Source organism: Halichoeres trimaculatus, unplaced genomic scaffold (genome assembly GCF_033239565.1).
Source record: "Halichoeres trimaculatus isolate MK-OKI-2021-1 unplaced genomic scaffold, fHalTri1.1 fHalTri1_scaffold_2, whole genome shotgun sequence".
NCBI classification, from domain to species: domain Eukaryota; kingdom Metazoa; phylum Chordata; class Actinopteri; order Labriformes; family Labridae; genus Halichoeres; species Halichoeres trimaculatus.
Window position 1 is genome coordinate 21,459,185 of NW_027437180.1, and position 17,346 is coordinate 21,476,530.

The 17,346-nt window shown below is 40.3% G+C and overlaps 2 protein-coding genes across 2 annotated transcripts; both read left to right on the top strand.

The window, feature by feature from the left end:
- The first annotated feature begins 1,254 nt into the window (after positions 1 to 1,254).
- On the top strand, positions 1,255 to 7,024 carry LOC141802228 (retinol dehydrogenase 8-like). Its single transcript, XM_074685754.1, has 6 exons — positions 1,255 to 1,375; positions 4,609 to 4,770; positions 4,870 to 5,049; positions 5,192 to 5,285; positions 6,141 to 6,324; positions 6,430 to 7,024. The coding sequence occupies exons 1-6, from the start codon at positions 1,270 to 1,272 to the stop codon at positions 6,655 to 6,657; spliced, it is 954 nt and encodes a 317-aa protein (XP_074541855.1). The 5' UTR covers positions 1,255 to 1,269; the 3' UTR covers positions 6,658 to 7,024.
- Positions 7,025 to 7,335: 311 nt separating this feature from the next.
- Positions 7,336 to 16,853, top strand: palb2 (partner and localizer of BRCA2). Its single transcript, XM_074685742.1, has 13 exons — positions 7,336 to 7,615; positions 8,059 to 8,160; positions 8,251 to 8,310; positions 8,389 to 8,569; positions 8,950 to 10,389; positions 11,798 to 13,050; positions 13,166 to 13,318; positions 13,773 to 13,855; positions 13,997 to 14,146; positions 14,227 to 14,343; positions 15,567 to 15,654; positions 15,907 to 16,109; positions 16,190 to 16,853. The coding sequence occupies exons 2-13, from the start codon at positions 8,071 to 8,073 to the stop codon at positions 16,419 to 16,421; spliced, it is 4,050 nt and encodes a 1,349-aa protein (XP_074541843.1). The 5' UTR covers positions 7,336 to 7,615; positions 8,059 to 8,070; the 3' UTR covers positions 16,422 to 16,853.
- The last annotated feature ends 493 nt before the right edge of the window (positions 16,854 to 17,346 follow it).

A 17,346-nucleotide genomic window follows, 5' to 3' on the forward strand; every position in this document is an offset into this window, starting at 1 on the left:
AATAAGAAATATGAAAACTCAGCCCCAGTGGAATCATACTGCTGTATCCATATGTTATCCCAGCCTTTGTTTTTGTAAATATACAAGAGGCAAAAAGTAAAACATGTTTTGACAGTGATTAAGTTCGTTAGCAGATACTATTAATGTGGTTTGCAATAATTATTATAAGATGATGTTTTGGTAACAGTACTGCTTTGGTAACAGAAGTAAATTGCTCTCAGGCGCACATACATACAAAGAGGAAAATGGATTCCAGGCATATTTCCAGAACGCCCTGCCTCCTCCGTCTTTTTAGCTTATGACTGGCAGCTTCACTTTTGTTCTTAATTATGTGTGTGTGTGTGTGTGTGTGTGTGTGTGTGTGTGTGTGTGTGTGTGTGTGTGTGTGTGTGTGTGTGTGTGTGTGTGTGTGTGTGTGTTTGTGTGTGTTTGTGTGTGTGTGTGTGTGTGTGTGTGTGTGTGTGTGTGTGTGTGTGTGTGTCTGTGTGTGTGTGAATGTGGGGGGTTCCACTGGAAGAAGAGAACATTGAAAACAATCAGGCACAAGATTTAAAGAATAGACACTAGCATTCTTAATAACTGATGTGTTTTGGCAGCACATGCCAAATTTACAAAGAAAGCTTCCTTAATTTATACCAAACAGACATCTGTACCTGTGTGCATGTGTGTTACATATGAATAATGTATTTTTCAGCTCACAACTTGAGGACTTAAAGCCTTTATGTGTATTTAAGCGTCAGCCAAAAATAAATGAATAACATCATCAGGAATCATCCTGGAGAATGTGGCCAGATGTTTGAACTTTTTGAGTAACTTGAGGAGCCATTCATTGATTCACAGCGGATGTCCTGAGGAAACTGACTTTGACCACTAGGTGGCACCAGATCTCTTCACCCTGAACAGACTGACTTTCACAACCAATGAGCAGCTTCAAATGTTTGCTATTCAGTTTGTCCTTCAGACTCTTGAGTAAACTTTTGTTAAAGAAGAATACACAAGTGACATGTAAGACATTTGTGTAATTTCAGACTGGAAGCATGGAGGTTTCCTTACTCTGAGGGATCTGCTAATGGGTTGACAGAGCTATGAACCGGGTTAGATAATCTCTTGTAGATCTCAGTCCATGTGACTCCCTCCCTCTCTCTATGTGTGTGTGTTATCCTCTTACAGCTGGTCACACTTTAAAGCACCTCTCATCCTCTAAGAGCTGCTTCTCTGCTGGTTTTCACACAGTTTTACAGGAGACCAGACAGACACTGGAGAGGAGCCATGGCAAGTCCAGGACAGAAAGTGGTGCTGATCACCGGCTGCTCCTCTGGGATCGGTCTGAGGATGGCTGTGATGCTGGCCAAGGATGAGAAAAAGCGCTACCATGGTGAGTGCACAGTGGGTGGGTGGGTGTGGGTGTGTGAGAGAGGAAGAGAGAGAAAGAGAGGAGGACGTGTCTACTATTTAATTATGTATTTTAAGTCCTTGGCATGGTATGTAAATGGGCTACATTTGTGCTGCCAGTGCAAAAAGACAACGAGAAAAAAATTCACATTCTAAAAAAATATATATATTTATTGTAAAATTGACAGTATGAAGTAACGATTAAACAACAAATTGACCTTAAAAAAAAACCCTCTAATGACTAAGATGATTATCATGACAGTCAACCAATTCAAAAGCAAAACAGTCAACTATTTGCTTGGACCCATTTATGATTGCAAATTTTTGTTTTGTATTTTTTTTTTCTGTATTTTTTGTTGAACATTTACTATTAAAAAGCCAAATTTTAAAAACTAAAAGCAAAAGTCAAGAGTTAAAAAAAGATGTTAGGAAACAATGCAAGAGCTTTTGAGCTTTGTAGTGTTAGTTGGACAGAAAAAAGTGGTTTGTTGCTTTGGATAAATTAGATTGTATTCACCAATTCAAATCTCTAATGGAGTAAACAGTGAATCACAAAAAAGCAAAATAAATTTCAATCATAACCCTTAACAATTTTCCATCACCATACCTTCTCTCATTGTTCTACAGTATTAGCAGAGGTTGCTTACATCATAACTGGAGTGCACACAAGGGTATTACATGATAGCACAGATTAAAGCCACTGTCTGTGTTTGTATCTGTGCACAACTAAATACGGATTTCCTTCTGTGTCTGACTGAGACATCATTTGAAAAAGTTTCAAAATGGAAAAGATTCAATCTGAACCAGATGCACCAAAATGAGGATCCAATTTGGACACAATGGCTGAGAATAAGTCACATAACTGTAAAAATGAGCCTGGACAAACAGATCAAATACAGACAATAGATGTGCTCTCTGCTGTACCCTGAAGAGGAAACTCCACAGCTCTCAGTATTTCCTCTCCACTCAGCAAGGCTCATGCTAGCTTCAAGGATTTATAGGTGGTAGGAAAAAACATCATTTATAGACCTGTAAGTGAAGGCCACGGTCCAGTGATTTTTTTTTTCACACTACTGTGAGGGACTAATGTGTATCTGTGGCTCTGCTGTTACAAAACACTGAAGTCTGGAAAACAGATCACAAATACTTAACCGAAACGACCACTTTAAAACCACTGCCTGGAGGCAGCAACAAAAAAGTCTGCAAAGAGAGAAAAGTGTCTGTTTGAGGAAAGTTGTTGGGTCAGTTAAATACAATATATTTATTGATAGACCCTTTTGGTAGGACATTCAAACACATTTATCAATTTTGAACTAATAATATTACTAAGCATGTGATTGCTGTTAATGCTAAATAAATGCATAAAAAAGCATTTTTAGAAGACACTCAAAATATGCTCAATATAGCTCTCTGCACTATCTATACAACAAAGGTTGTCTTTTTTAGTTATTTTTTAAAGCTCTCAAATAAAGGTTTTGAAATATATTTTCTATATTTTCTTTTTTCTCTACCATTGAATTTTGTTTCCATTTCATTTTCTCACTGTATGACATTTTATTTTCAACCTTACCTGTTCACTAAAGCACTTCTCATGTTGTGAATCTAATATTTTATAACAATGCTAAATGGAAAATGAAGGTAAACAGTAGCAAGCTTTTTCAGAGGGAAAAGGTTTTCAAGTTGATTCAGTGCTTAAAATATCATGTCTCTGATCCCAACTTAACCTTTTGTCACTCTTAAGATTTGGGTAACTTCAGACAATTATTTTAAGCCCTACTACAGCTTCTCTTAGGCTTATTATAGCACAGCTCACTGAGGTCTGTTGTGGACAACATGCTGCCAAGAGCTATATTAGGAGGAGGCAGGTGACAAACACGTTACAGCAAGCACGCTAATGCTAAAGTAGCAGGTTTACCATGTCTGCTTTGGAGTAAAGAGGGTCCACAATAAAGCTACTTAAGATTATCTTTGTTTGAACCTTTATCTTCATCACAAGCTTTATGTTGTGTAATTGTTTCAACCAGTTTTAGAAATGAATGCAGGATGAAAAACAATGTCCAGGTCAGAGAGGAAGAGGATGTATGTGAACAGTTTCCTGTGTATGAGAGGATGTGTGTTCTTTACCATCCATTCTCACTCATTATCTGACATTTTTCCTCATTCCTTCTTCCTGTTCTTCATGACCCTTCGTCCTTTTTCCCTGCTCCCTCTTATGACAGGAAAAGTACACAAACACAGGATAACTCAGTAAATGTTCAACAAATACATGTAAACATACAGAGAACATGTGGTGAGGCTGAACTACAAAACATAGGAACATTTTGTACTGTTCAAATACTTTTTTATAACCATGCACAACAAAAGGACCATGCAGTAAGCTCAGCAAATCATGATAATTGGGTTTGTGTGGTCTACAAGCACCCTGATCCAGTGAACTCAGTGTGACTTGTGAGTAGTAGCACTGTTATTTTTTAAGCTTATTTACCTGGGCAGGTTGCCTAATAACAGACCTATTTACAGCAGCTGCCTGAAAGCCTGTAGTGATGAAGATGTGAGGAGGGTTTAACCCATTCACAAAGTAATTCTTAGAAAGCGCAAATGGAAATCAAAAAGTATTATTTCATAAAGAGCTTTCTGCACACAGCAAGAAAAACAAATGCCCAGAAAAGGGATGACAACAATCTTACATGGAGTGAGACATTTACAGCTCTCTGGTCTACATTATTTCATTTGCAGTATATTTAGCCTTTCCTATTGGCTGTACAGAATTTTCTAAATATTTACGTCTACAAAAAATCTAGAGGCTGCTTTGAATCTACTTTGAATCTGCTTTGAAGTACGAAGAAGTATCAGTATGCTAACATACTAACAAAAACAATGCTGACCAATTGATATTTGAGTATCACTGATAACTACAGGAGATATCCACAGAGTTTCCACTGAAACCACAAGTTTCAGAAATCACCAAGAAAAAACTTGAAGCAAAACAAGGGAGTTACATATTGCATAGAATAGAATTTTGGTGTTCAGCTCCATTAAGATTTCCAAAAAAAAACAACAAAGTTCACCTAACTAAAAGTACCCCAGTTTAGTGTTTTGGTCATTAAAGGCTTCAGAGGAATAACATACAATGTGTATATCTGTATGATATGTATTCATAACAGTCTCATCCACTCTCATGTTTCCTTGTTTTTCTTGTTATCTACCTCTACACAGTCATAGCAACCATGCGTGACCTCAAACGTAAAGATAAGCTGGTGGAGGCTGCTGGGGATGCATATGGAAAAACTCTGTCTTTGGCTGTACTGGATGTCTGCAGTGATGAGTCTGTCAAACAGTGTATCAACGGCATAAAGGACCGACACGTGGATGTCCTCAGTGCGTAAAAATTCATGCACAACTTCATCAAGTGTCCCAGCGTGTGGCTCATAACCCGTTTCTTACCTTAACTTTTTTCTGTTCTGTTCTCCTGAACAGTCAATAATGCAGGCATCGGTCTGGTGGGGCCACTGGAGAGCATCCCCATCGAGGAAATGAAGAAAGTGTTCGAGACTAATTTCTTCGGTGTCATCCGTATGATAAAGGAGGTGATGCCTGATATGAAGAAGAGGAGAGGAGGACACATCATCGTGGTCAGCAGTGTGATGGGACTGCAAGGTTAGCACTCAGAGTAAAGAGAAATGAGGGTGAAGGATAGAGAAGAGGGAAATGATAGAGTAGAGTTGACAGGTTGGTTGTTGGTTTTTTTGTTTGTGTTTTTGGAAAATGAAATGTGAACATGTACTCTCTATTTCTGTAGGTGTGGTTTTTAATGATGTATACGCAGCTTCCAAATTTGCTATGGAGGGCTTCTGTGAGAGTCTGGCTGTGCAACTCCTGAAGTTTAATGTCATGTGAGTGCAACTGAAGTCTACTTCTACTGTCATACTATTTGAACTAACTGGTTACATCAATAATCTGAAAACTCACTTTCTTAACATTGTGCTTCCTGTTTCACATGTCTCTTCTAAAAGAAAAGAAAACCTTAAGTGTGATTAATTTCAAAATTACCAAATGATCATACAGCACCTTTAGCATTATTGAAGTCAGACGGACTTAAGTTTTGCTGTAGGAACTCTGCAGCTAAGCTCGTAGCGCTAAGTTTACTTAGCTCCAACTACTTGTACTAAGCACCGATAATAAAAACTGAAATGCTATTATTCCGATTTTAAGCAGACTTCCAACATCTTTGATGCAGGTTTTGGCCAATTACATTAGAAAATGTCTCTTGGTAGTTTTCCCTATAAATCAGGAAGTTTTCGCCTTTTATATTTTATTATTGAAAGATCTCCCATATCTAAAATGTGACGACAATGGAAGCACAGTTTGTGTCAGTCAGAGTATGAGTTAAAAGTATTCCTTTCAAGGAACAACAACTTTGCGGTATTTTTCCTGACTAATAATATAGACTTATTTGGTTGCTGCTGTCATTTTTAGAAAGTAATCAATGTATAAGTGTAAACAATTCAATTATTCACACCCTGGTTATCTTCTGAAATCGAGACACCCAAGTATTCACACCCAAAATCTCACCTAAGACTCACCTACAAACCAAACCTGTGTCAGAATAGAGAGATAAACAAAAAAGGTCTGAAACTGTTTCTGTCTTTGAATACTGAAACATCAGATATTTCTTAATTAAGGCATAGTTCGTAGTGAACATGTGGTTATCCTCTAATTTTCCTGTTTTTGTGTTTCTCTCTCCTCAGACTATCAATGATTGAACCCGGTCCAGTACACACAGAGTTTGAGGCAAAGATGATCCAGGATGTGAGGCAGAAGGAGTACCCTGGAGCAGATCCTGATACAGTTCATTACTTCAAGAACGTCTATCTTCCCTCTTCTGTTGACATCTTTGAAACTCTGGGTCAAACACCAGACGACATTGCAAAAGTAAGTTTACAAAAGCAGTCTGTGAAATTTGTCTCTCTACTGGTTTATTTGTCTGTCCTGGTAGTGTGATATAAAACTGTGTGTTTATTTCTCCATCTTCTGCAGTGCACAAAAAAGGTGATCGAAGCAAGCAGCCCTCGTTTCCGTAACCTGACCAATCCCCTGTACACACCAATCGTAGCAATGAAATACGCTGATGAAACTGGAGGGTTGTCTGTCCATGCCTTCTACCACATGCTCTTCAACATGGGGACACTGATGCACATTAGCATGACAGCAATGAAGTATCTCACCTGTGGATGTCTGAGGAGCCGGACAGTTTCACCAAACTAAAATTTCATAGGATTACATAAATGTCCTGACTGCTTGGACCACAATAGAGACTCAGGCTACTTTGACATAGGTGGTCAGAGGAAAACCATCAAACAGGAACAATTTCAAAGAGTTTGACCAATGTGACCTGCCATATTTCCTGCTGTATGCAGTTTGTACTGTACAGAGATTTTCCCATGAAAAGTCTTCTCATTTTATTGTATAGATTTGTAGAAGCTGCCTAAAATGATAGTCCAGTTGCATTGACAAACTACATTTATAAGCTCAGTTAGCTTCCAAAGAGTGCCAAATATGTAGTGAGCAAATATGAGCTATTTTGTAGGTCAGATTCACCTTTTTGGTCAGCCACTCAACCAACCACTTTAGTTCCTAGTTTAGTTTTTAATTGTTGGGAAAGACAGCTTTACACCTTGATGATTTTATTAGTGTACATAAATGTATGATTCTGTACTGGAACAACTATTTTGGCATTAAAGCTGGTCATTTATCACTTCCAGGTGTGGTGTTGTATTTCTGTTTGTTTTTAGCAAATATGGCGGCATTAACATGCTTCTTGTACATACTTTTAGATATGCAAAAACTTTTTCACACTACCTTTCCGGAAGAAGCCAGAAGCCCATTTTCCTGAAGTGCTGGACTGATAAGTGGAGCTGAAGGTAGAGTTATTTTCAACGTTTTTGAACTGAACATCCGGGATCCTCAAGCGCACTTCCAACCGTTTTTCGTGGTAAACAAAATAAACATCATACGTGTAGTCTGAAGAGGGATTATACACAAAGTTAACCAGAAAGACTAAATTAAACAAGGGGTCAAAAAAAGTAGCTAGAAATTATATGGGCGTCTGATCGAGTCATCGACACTCTACTAGCTTGGTCTGCTCACTTGAGTCGCGGGAAATTGAAACTCAATCGATTGCCGCTTAATCGAACATGAAAATAAACTCCCCAACAGTACCAATGTAAGTATGCGTTAACTGTTTGCTGCTTAAAAGAAGAATTTGTCATTTAAAGAACCGAAAACATCAGTAATTCGAAAATTATTGTCAACTTTGCTGATTTTTCACGTTGATGTTCCGTCGTGCTGTTAAACGAAGGGTAGAAGAGAGTCGCTACGCTTCACCTGATACGAAGAATGAGCTGTTGACTACCTGGCTCTCTAGACACACGTTTTATAACAGTTGCCTCTACAGTGGGATATACAGTGGTAGACCAACTAAGCCGGTGTGAAGTATCCACTGCTACCGTTTATGCTCTTACAGTCTATGGTCAAAAATATTTTGGGGTGAGGTGTTGCCTTATCCAACTAGAGGGTCTAGATGCCTGTATGGTTGTATGATTGAAAGATTGTTGTGAAAAATGTAATAATGAAGTAAAGCAAATACTGAGCAGTGGCTTTTTTTAGGTATACTTGGTCATGTTAATGCCAATGAGCAGGATGGAGCTCAATCTTGATCACTGCGAGGAGCAGCTGAAAACATCACTTCACTGTGACGACAAGGAGAAGGTAGACTGCACCTGTCCTCTCTCTCAAGTTATATTACAGCCCACAGATATACTTTCAGTGACTTTTACTGATGAAGTTTCTGTCATGCAGCTTCGCAGGAAATTGGCACTATTACAAAGAGAGTATCTTAAGACTGCACAGAGATTACAGGTGAGAATCACTCTCCATGATTTTTGTAACAGTGCCAGAGTTTTGCTTTGTTTCTCAGTCTTGTGTGTCTGCCCACAGCGTGCTGAGCGTTCAGAAGCAGTCCGGAGACATGTGAAGAGCAGGATTGAACAGGAGAACAACAAGGAGCAGAGACAATCAGAGGTTCTGTCAAGCCCCTGTGTCAACCCACCTTCAGTGACACTAAACAGCACAGATGGATTTGCAGCAAGTTTACCTCAGTGCCAGGAAAATACTGGGGGTGAGTCTGTTTGAATATGCAGCAAAGTACGTGTGGAGATTGTCCAGATCCACCATTTGAAATTTTGATTTTCATTGTTTTTTATCCCTTACTGTTGTTTCAGTCTATACACTTAAATGTGTACAGTATTCTAAGGATTTTGCGGTATTGTTCTGGATATGGGAGCACTTTTTGGAAATGTACACAACATATTTGATTCTGTGTCTCAGTCAAAGATTTTTATCATATTAAGGACACTGTCAGCTCAATAAACAGTACTCACCAACAGTTTTCATTTTTTCTTTTTTAAATCAGCATTTGAATTGCCATCTAAACCAAGTAATCAGGGAAAATTTCTGTCAAAGCATTGCAAAAGAAAAATCACTGTTTTGTTTCACCAGATCCGTCAGGTTCTGATATCAGGAGAAGCCAGGTGATCCGGTTCCTCCTACCCTCTGAGTCTGATGCTGCTTCCCCTCAAACACCCAACCCCAACCATGAAACCACAAGAGGTCACAGATCCAGTCCTGCCCTGCGCCTCAGGTCAAAACGCAGCCGCTTACGCCTGGAGAGGAGAAGTGCTGCTGGGGCTGAAAGGAACTCAGATGTCAGTGAGGACGGACCAGAGCCAAGTGAAAAGGTAGCAACTCCTGAAGAAAGGGCCAAAACAGAGGAAGCAGAGGTTGTGAATGAAAGTGAAGAGCTGTTTTCTGGTGAGTCCAAGTCTCCCTCTCTTTTGCTTACGCACTGGGACTCTAGTGGACAAACTGAAAAACCGGAAAACCAGGAGACACCAAGAGTACCAGAGCAAACGGAGAAGGAGACTAAAGAGGAAGATAAATCAATCTCTTTGCTGCACAAAAGCCAGGCCTCTAATTTACACTTTGACAAAAGGGAAAAAGATGGTCAACAAAATGGAAAAAGTAAAGAGAAAAAAGGAGAGGAACAGGGGAAGGTTAGAAAAAAGAGAGATGGAAAGCAGTGTGAAGACAGCAGTAATACAGGTAGTAAACAAGACACAGCAGAGAAAAAGGAAAGGGAAGAAAGGCTTTCAAATGCACTGGATATAAAAACAGAAAAATGTGAGGTGGCTGTAGAGGAGCAAGATGTAAAAAATGTTAGTCTCCTTGACTCCTGCACTCTTGTGGAGGGACTCCTATTCCCGGCAGAGTATTACGTCCGAACCACAAGACGTATGTCATCTTCACAGAGCCAGCCCAACATGGAGGCCGTCATTCACACCCAGCTGAGCATGAGGCGACCTCGCAGGAGCCGGGGCCGGGGCAGGGGACAAAATAAGCCCTCTGAGGACTCTGAGAAATGCTCCCAAGCAGATTTCTCCTCACCCACAGCTTTATCTTCACCTATGGGCCCTTGTGTGGAATCCACAGCTGGCACAGCTGCTGAGCTTCTCAGCCAGAGCTCCTGTGAGATTTCAGATCAAACAGTCACCAATGATGCTCTCCTTACTCCTAACGTCACCGCTGCTCGTCCAGCAAGAGGAAGAAGGAGGGGGAGAGGAAGAGGTAGAGGGAGACCTCGGACACCAAGATGCTCTCTCAGTTTAGAAATCAATGAAAGAGATCAACAAATTCCAGATACTATTGACCTCACAAGCACCCCTGCCTCTGCGTCCCCTACTCTCCATGCTTCAAAAGTGGCTGCACCAGAGCCTGACCCTCCTGAGCCTGCCGCCATCCACAGCACAGCTACACAGCCATGCAGCTCTAGAGGAAATGGATCTCTGTGCAGTTCTGCCTCAGAGGATCATGGAAAGGTCTATCCCATCTTTGTGAAGAGCAGCAGCAGTCGCTCAACGAGACCCACACAGATGGGAAGAGGTGAGATGTGATGACAAATAAATCTGCCAAAGGGATGAGGAATTTTGCTTGTTAAGTTTCTCAAGTTGAGACTGTTGTTTTTTAAAGTATGTTTTCTCACCCCATTGGCAGATTTTTTATTCTTTTGTTTCTAGCAATAGTATCTTGAAATAAGAAAGTGAACTTGTTTTTTTAAAAATAAAATGTGGTTCATTTTAAACAAAATTATAAAATAAGCAACAGAGGAACTTCACTTTGGACCCAAGGAAACCGATGAGCAAAATCTTTCTCTCTTTTTTGGAGGGAGAGATTTAAATACCTACACAAATATTAGTGAAAACACGTGACATGGTTGTTTTTGAGTGCATACATTTTTAGTTGCAGCAAAATGTTAAGATTATATTGAGCAAGGACATTGGCATAAAGAGAGTTTAACCTTTTTTTCAAACATGCTCGCTGTCAGTAGTCGCCTGATTGAAAAGAATGAAATAGAACAGAGTAGAATAGAATAAAATTAACTTTATTAATCCTTGAAGGGAATTTCAGGTGTCTGGCAGATGAAAATATAAAAATCACATAAAACTAGAAATTCAGAAATTCTCTGTATCTCTCAGTCCTGTCGTGTGGAGAGGTGAGGTGTCCAATGCTGCGGTTCCTCTGGTCCACAACTATGTTATGAAGTGGATGATTAGTGTAATTTATATCAAGTTTTAAACATCCGATACCAGTGATCAGAGAGCAGGCTGTCTGGAGCCCGATACTGATGCTGATATAATGGACTTTTTATTCATAGGCTTTCCTGTAGACCTCAGATCATGGCTGATTTTTATGTTGAAAATAATTTTAAACCAAATTTTACGCGTCAAAACAACTTTTTTTTAACATTCGCCATCATCATTTGGAAAGGATGACAGTGATAAAGGGAATTTAAAGCAAAATATGAAATAAAGACAAGGCAAAAACCGACATAAGAGCTTAATAGCAGCCACAACAAGTGTGGCTGCAGACACTGGATTTTTTTTATTTGCCTTGTTAGTGCAGACATTGGTCAATGCTGATAGTTTTTGCTTGTGTCACCTGTCAAGCAATTAATTGGTCAGAAAGTAAACATGATTGCCATCAACTACCTTCAAAATAACTGATTTCGATTTAGAGGCAAAAACAATTTTTTGGTTTTGTTTTAGATTCAGGAGAAACATGTTGCATACACAGGTATTGTTTTAAACATGTGGAGCAGTGGATGAGGATTAAAACTATCAGACTGTTATGGTTATCACATTATTAAACACATACATAGAGGGCTGCACCCATAAGTCCCAAAATACAAACACTGGAATAAGTTCAATGATAAAAGGATAGATTCATAAATGTAGGAAATGTCTGCAACTATTTCCTCTGATTAAATTCTCTTTCATTTTTTGATCTGCAGGCACAACAAGCTGGCAGTCCCTCCTCCTGCCCCCCTCTTCACCAGCCCAAACATTACTCCCCCTCCCCACGGGCTCCCCAGTCAACCACCTGCTCAATTCAGATCGTCCCCAAGATTTCCATCTCCCCGACGACCAGTTTGCCTCTCTTAAACTGCACAAGCTCCGCAGAGTCTCATCTGATTCCGGTGTTGAACACTTAGTGCCATCATCATCCAGCACGTGCAGGAGCATCCAGCGCCCTGATGCTCCCGACAGCCCAGTCTCACCTCTCCCAGTGCCACACAGCCTCACACCTGTCATCACAGATTCATCACATCAAACTGAAGTCACACAAGTCGCTTCACAGAAGAGCAAGGATCTTGAGAACTTGTGGATTCAGCATTCGCATGTCCAAGAAAGCCCAGCAGAGCCTGCTTTGATGGTTCAAGATTGTGCTGCTGGTTTTGATCAACATAAAGAAAAAGAAACTTTGATTAATAACACTCATAACCAGACAGACAGCAACACAAACAGGTCAGACCTTGCAGACAGTCCAGCAGGAAAAGTCAGCAAGCCTCAAACAAACCAACCTTTGGTCGTTTCACTAGAGGAACAAAAAAATGGTCCTGGTGTAGCTCAAAATGTGGAGGATCAGAAGTATAAATATCACCAAACAAACAAAGACACGGAAACAGAGGACAAAGATGTCATCAAGACTCTTTCCTTTGATTCTCCAGGAAAGAAAACCCCTGAACACACCTCTAAAAACTCAACCAAATGTAATCAGTCTCCTGTGCAGACTCTTAATGTGTGTTCTCCAGTCCAACGGTCAAAGAAGCCCCCTGAACACATCGCAAGTCCTCCCAGAGCACACAGAGTCGACACCCAGCTCCTGCTGAGTCCTCTTCTGGCATCAGCTCCATTTACAGCTCCACTTCTGCCTCCGTCTTTTGTCGATAGCAGCCCCACTCTGCCATACGTAGGTCCCACACCCTGCCCCGATCCCTCGTCTCTGCCTTTGACATCCTCTCCATGTGCCCCAGTTCTCAACCTGCCTCCCCCTTACAGCCCATCCACCCAGAATCTTTCTCCTCCACCTCTCTCCCCCTGTATGTCCCCCACTTTTTTCCCTCCCAGCCAGCCCCAGAAGTCCCCTGTAGCTCAAGTCCTAGCTCCATCTGAGCCGTCACAGGTTCCCCCCGTTCCCCGCATCCAGGATCAGGTTGGGATGAGGAAGGGAGCGACAGCTCTGAGACGCACACACACTCTGAAGGTAAAGCATTTTAAGTTTAGTCCATTTAATAAACATTTGTTGGCTTCAGCGTGCAGCTTTGTAAATGAGAAAATGTGTGTGTCAGATTGGGTTAATGTGTGTGTTGGTGTTTCAGGCCCCAGCAGGAGGCTGTCTGGTGGATGCTTGTTGTCTCACCATGCCGTCAGGGGGTTTGTGTGTAGCAGCAGCTGGTAAGTGGGCTGTTTGTCTGTGGAGTCAGACAGCTGCTTGTGATTGGAGCCTAACACACACCTGGGCCTTTAATGAGGTGAGTGTTAGCATGGGATAGTTTTCGTCATATTTTATACACTAAGCCAGGAGTTTCCAAACTTTTTACCACCGACATCACTGGCATCCTGCACTGTCTCCCAGCATGGTTAAAGAGCGCACCTTCAGTCATGCACTCACTAAGGCTTTGCACTGCCACCAAATGACTGACAGCATGCTGAAGAAATAATTTGCCTTAACAACTGGGAGTGTTGCATTTTTATGTAAAAGAAGCAAGCAGAGATTTTTTTTTAAGAAAACACAACTTATACAATATCAGTAAAAACACAGGAAGTGTTGCCCTGGCTGCACTCAACTCCGAAATCAGCACTAAGTTCCTACACAGTAGCTTTAACAAGGAGTTATTGCCTCTTTGATTAGAAAGAAAAAAAAAGTTGTCAGTAGTTGAAACAACAGATTTTCCTTTAATGAAGTGTTTTTGTGTTTTTCTACAGCCTGTGATTAACGTGTTTCCTGTCGCGGATGCTGCTGGCCTCCTGTATGTGACTCTGGGTCAGCTGGAAATAAGAGAAGTGAGGTGAGTTCAACACACAAACATCACATTTTAACAATACCGTCACATTCTTGAACATTTCGAAAGCCTCTTTGTCTAAGTTCAACTGAAGACAAGAGGTAAATCTTGACTTAATCCATTTGCTCATGTTTTCACTGTTTACAGGATGCTGTCATGCTCCAGCCTCTCTCAGGTGTTGCTCTGTGAGGGGCTAGTCCAGGCTGTTGTGGGCATGTCCAGGTCCAGAGTTGTCACCTCCTCTCACTCAGCACCTGGCTCCACCCTGCAGGTGTTCACGCTCTCAGACTGCGGCAGGTAGCGCAGAGTTCTACATGTTTTCTCTCAGTTATCGTCTTTTTTGTGCCAAGATATCTCAACATTTTTGTGTCTCTCAGCACTTCCTCTTCACGGCCTCTGGTGTCACCTGGTGTTTGTGTCGGAGCCCTCGCTGCAGTGGATGGGCTCTCAGATGCTCTAATCGGTACAGATGAGGGTGGGCGTCTTTTTGTTTGGTAAGCAAGGTGGAGAAGTTAAAAGATTTCTACACTGCAAAAACTGAAATCTTATCAAGTGTTTTTGTCTTGTTTTAAGTAAACACTGTCTTGTTATACTTGATATTGGCCACATTCAACTGGACAGTCCAGAAAAACGTCTAGTTTTAAGTAATTTAAAGACAAAAATGAGGTCTGAATTGCTTAGAACAAGTAAAAAAAATCTGCCAATGGAGCAAGAAAAAATTCTCGAAAATTTTTCTAAAACTAGAATAATGTCTTAGTACAAGTAACTTTTCTCTTGTTCCATTGGCAGATTTTTTTTACTTGTTACAAGCAATTCAGACCTCTTTTCTGCCTTCAAATAACTTGAAACAAGACATTATTCTGGACTGTTCAGGTGAATGTGGCTCAAATTAAGTCTAAAGAGACATTTTCTACTGAAAATAAGACAAAACCACCTGATGAGATTTCAGTTTTTTCCAGTGTAGGAATTTCTTTAACGATAGCGCATTAAATTTCCTGTATTTTAAACATGGGTATGAAGAATCAATGATGGATGTTCGTTCTGAACACCAAATTTTCCACTCTTTACAACTTATACAAAAGGGTAAAGGCTAGAAAAAGCATGATTTCCACCCCCTCTTGAACTAACAGCATCCCTTTAACCTCACTAAATCACTGAAGCTAAACAACCCTTCACCTCATTGAAAATGTTGACTGTCATCAAAGGTGTAAATTTATGAGCTGTTTTCATTAGGAGTGGGAGAAAAAAAATATATAAAAAAAAATTTATTTAACAATATCAAAATCAGGATTCCTTGTCAAAAAATTGCTTTTATTTTGTTGGTTAATTTTCAAAAACTTATTCTTCATTTCAATCTTTGTTTAAGAACTGGATTGGGAAAAAAAGTTAGCACTTTTTTCCAGCAAAGGGTGAAATGTTTCTCTCCGACTCACATGATGAGCATTTTTTGGGAAAATATGTGTCATGATATAGTCATTATCTTACAGACATTATCATCGCCATTAAACTTTTCCCCATGGTCTGGTGTTAAAAAAGCAAACTCAAAATCTCAAAAATCATGAATATCAAAGAATCGCAATTTAAATCGAAGCAGCAAGCCAAAAAATGGAAATAGAATCAAATCGCAGGAATAGCATATTTTCCCAGCCCTAATGTTTTCATATTTTTAGTGTGACATGCAGCACTGCAGTTGAACGGATTACTGTTTATGTCACAGGAATTTGAAGACAGGACAGCTGCTGAGGAGAATCAGCCTGATAGATGGTTTATCACACACCGCCTGTCTCAGAGGATACTCGTACTGTGTAAGTTTTCAAGAGCTGCAGCTGATTTCTTTAATTCTCAATTCATCTGTAAAATCAACTTCACCCAATGAGGTCCGTTTCTTGAGCTTTGGCTCTTTTTCTCATGTAGTATAATTCTTATCCCTTTCAGAAATACAAACAATCTCAGTCTCTTATTTCTACAGATGCTCCTTTGTTTTTTTTGCAGTCTGTAAATATAGATCTATAGATAAAACATATGAGTTGTGTGTGTGTATGTCTGTGTCTGTGCAGGGAGTGCTATTTGTGCTATTGCAGCATCACTTACTCAGCTCCCTAGAGGAGGAAGAAAGAGAGTCCAAAGAAAAAGATGGAGTGTTTTCAGAGGATGAAAAGGAGAGGAAGAGCGCCCTGTTCTCTTTGGTCGCTGTTAACCCTCAGAGTGGAAAATCTGTCCTGGCGACACAGCTGTATCCACCTGAAGCGTGGTCAGGCAGGTGAGGAGAGGGAAAAGTCACGTATTTCTACACCTCTTTATTCATTAAACAAGCCTTCATGTCTACTTGGTGTCCTGCAGGTTGTGTGAAGCTGATGTCTGCAGCTCCAGAGTGGTGGGTCTCAGCCAGAGCGGCTGTGCGTGTGTTTGGGAACTAGAGCGACGGGGGGCTTCGACGATGATTAGGGCTACTGAGAGTGAAGGCTGGCAGCTGGCTCGATGGGGAGGAAGAGACACACTGGTGACCGGACATTTTAACGGGGATGTTAGTTTACACCACTACAGCACCAGCCAGACTACTCTCCTCAACTAAAAACCTGTGACATTACACAAAAAAAAAATAACACAAAGATTTTAACATGGCTGCAAATAAGAGGCACCTTTTAAAGACTTACTCATATTGAACTTAAGTGCAAAGACGAGGTTCTGTGGTTCCAGTAAAGATGTTTAGCATCAAGTTAAGAAGTGTCTCTATGGCCTCTGAGTCATTGTTCTCCTGATAGAAAGCGATGTCTACAATGTAACCGGACATATTTCATTGTTGCAAGTTCAGCACCTTGTTTGTGTTTTTTGTCTATCAACAGTTTTTTGAGCACAGCTCCTGTTTGTGAAGATATTTACCTAACTGTGAATTTTCTGCTTTTACACTGAGACTTTAGTTGAAAAAACATTGTTTTGTTTTAAACTGCTGCTTTTTGCTCCCTGCTGCTTGAATATATAGTGTCATATTTCATATATTTAAAGAGAAGAAAGTGTTGCCAAAGTGTTTTTATTATCAAAATTAAAAGTTTGTGAAAAAATTTTGTCTCTGCATCTCTCACTATCCCTCTCTCTGACCCCAACACAGACCAGATGGGTCTCTGGAAATAGATAAATATGTTTGAGGTGGCGAAAGTTTTTGGAACACCTTACGGATCTAAATATGTACCTTGTTTTGCCTCCAAAACGTGATAACGCAACACATGGATGGTTCTTCTGTGTGAAAGAAATATCAGATGAAGTGAGTTTTTATCTGTTCTTTGATTTTTACCACGCCCATCTTTTGCTGCAATAAGCAGCGGCATATCTCTGGCATCGTGTCAATATATTTGTGGAGAACATGTACAGTTGCGTTATCTCTTGCCTTCTGCAACTCAAACGAAAGGCTGTACTTTCAATGTACGACAGATCGGTCCAGTATTTTTAACCACTTTACTTAAATTACTGGATGGTGTTGAGGTCTTGGCAGGTCCATCATT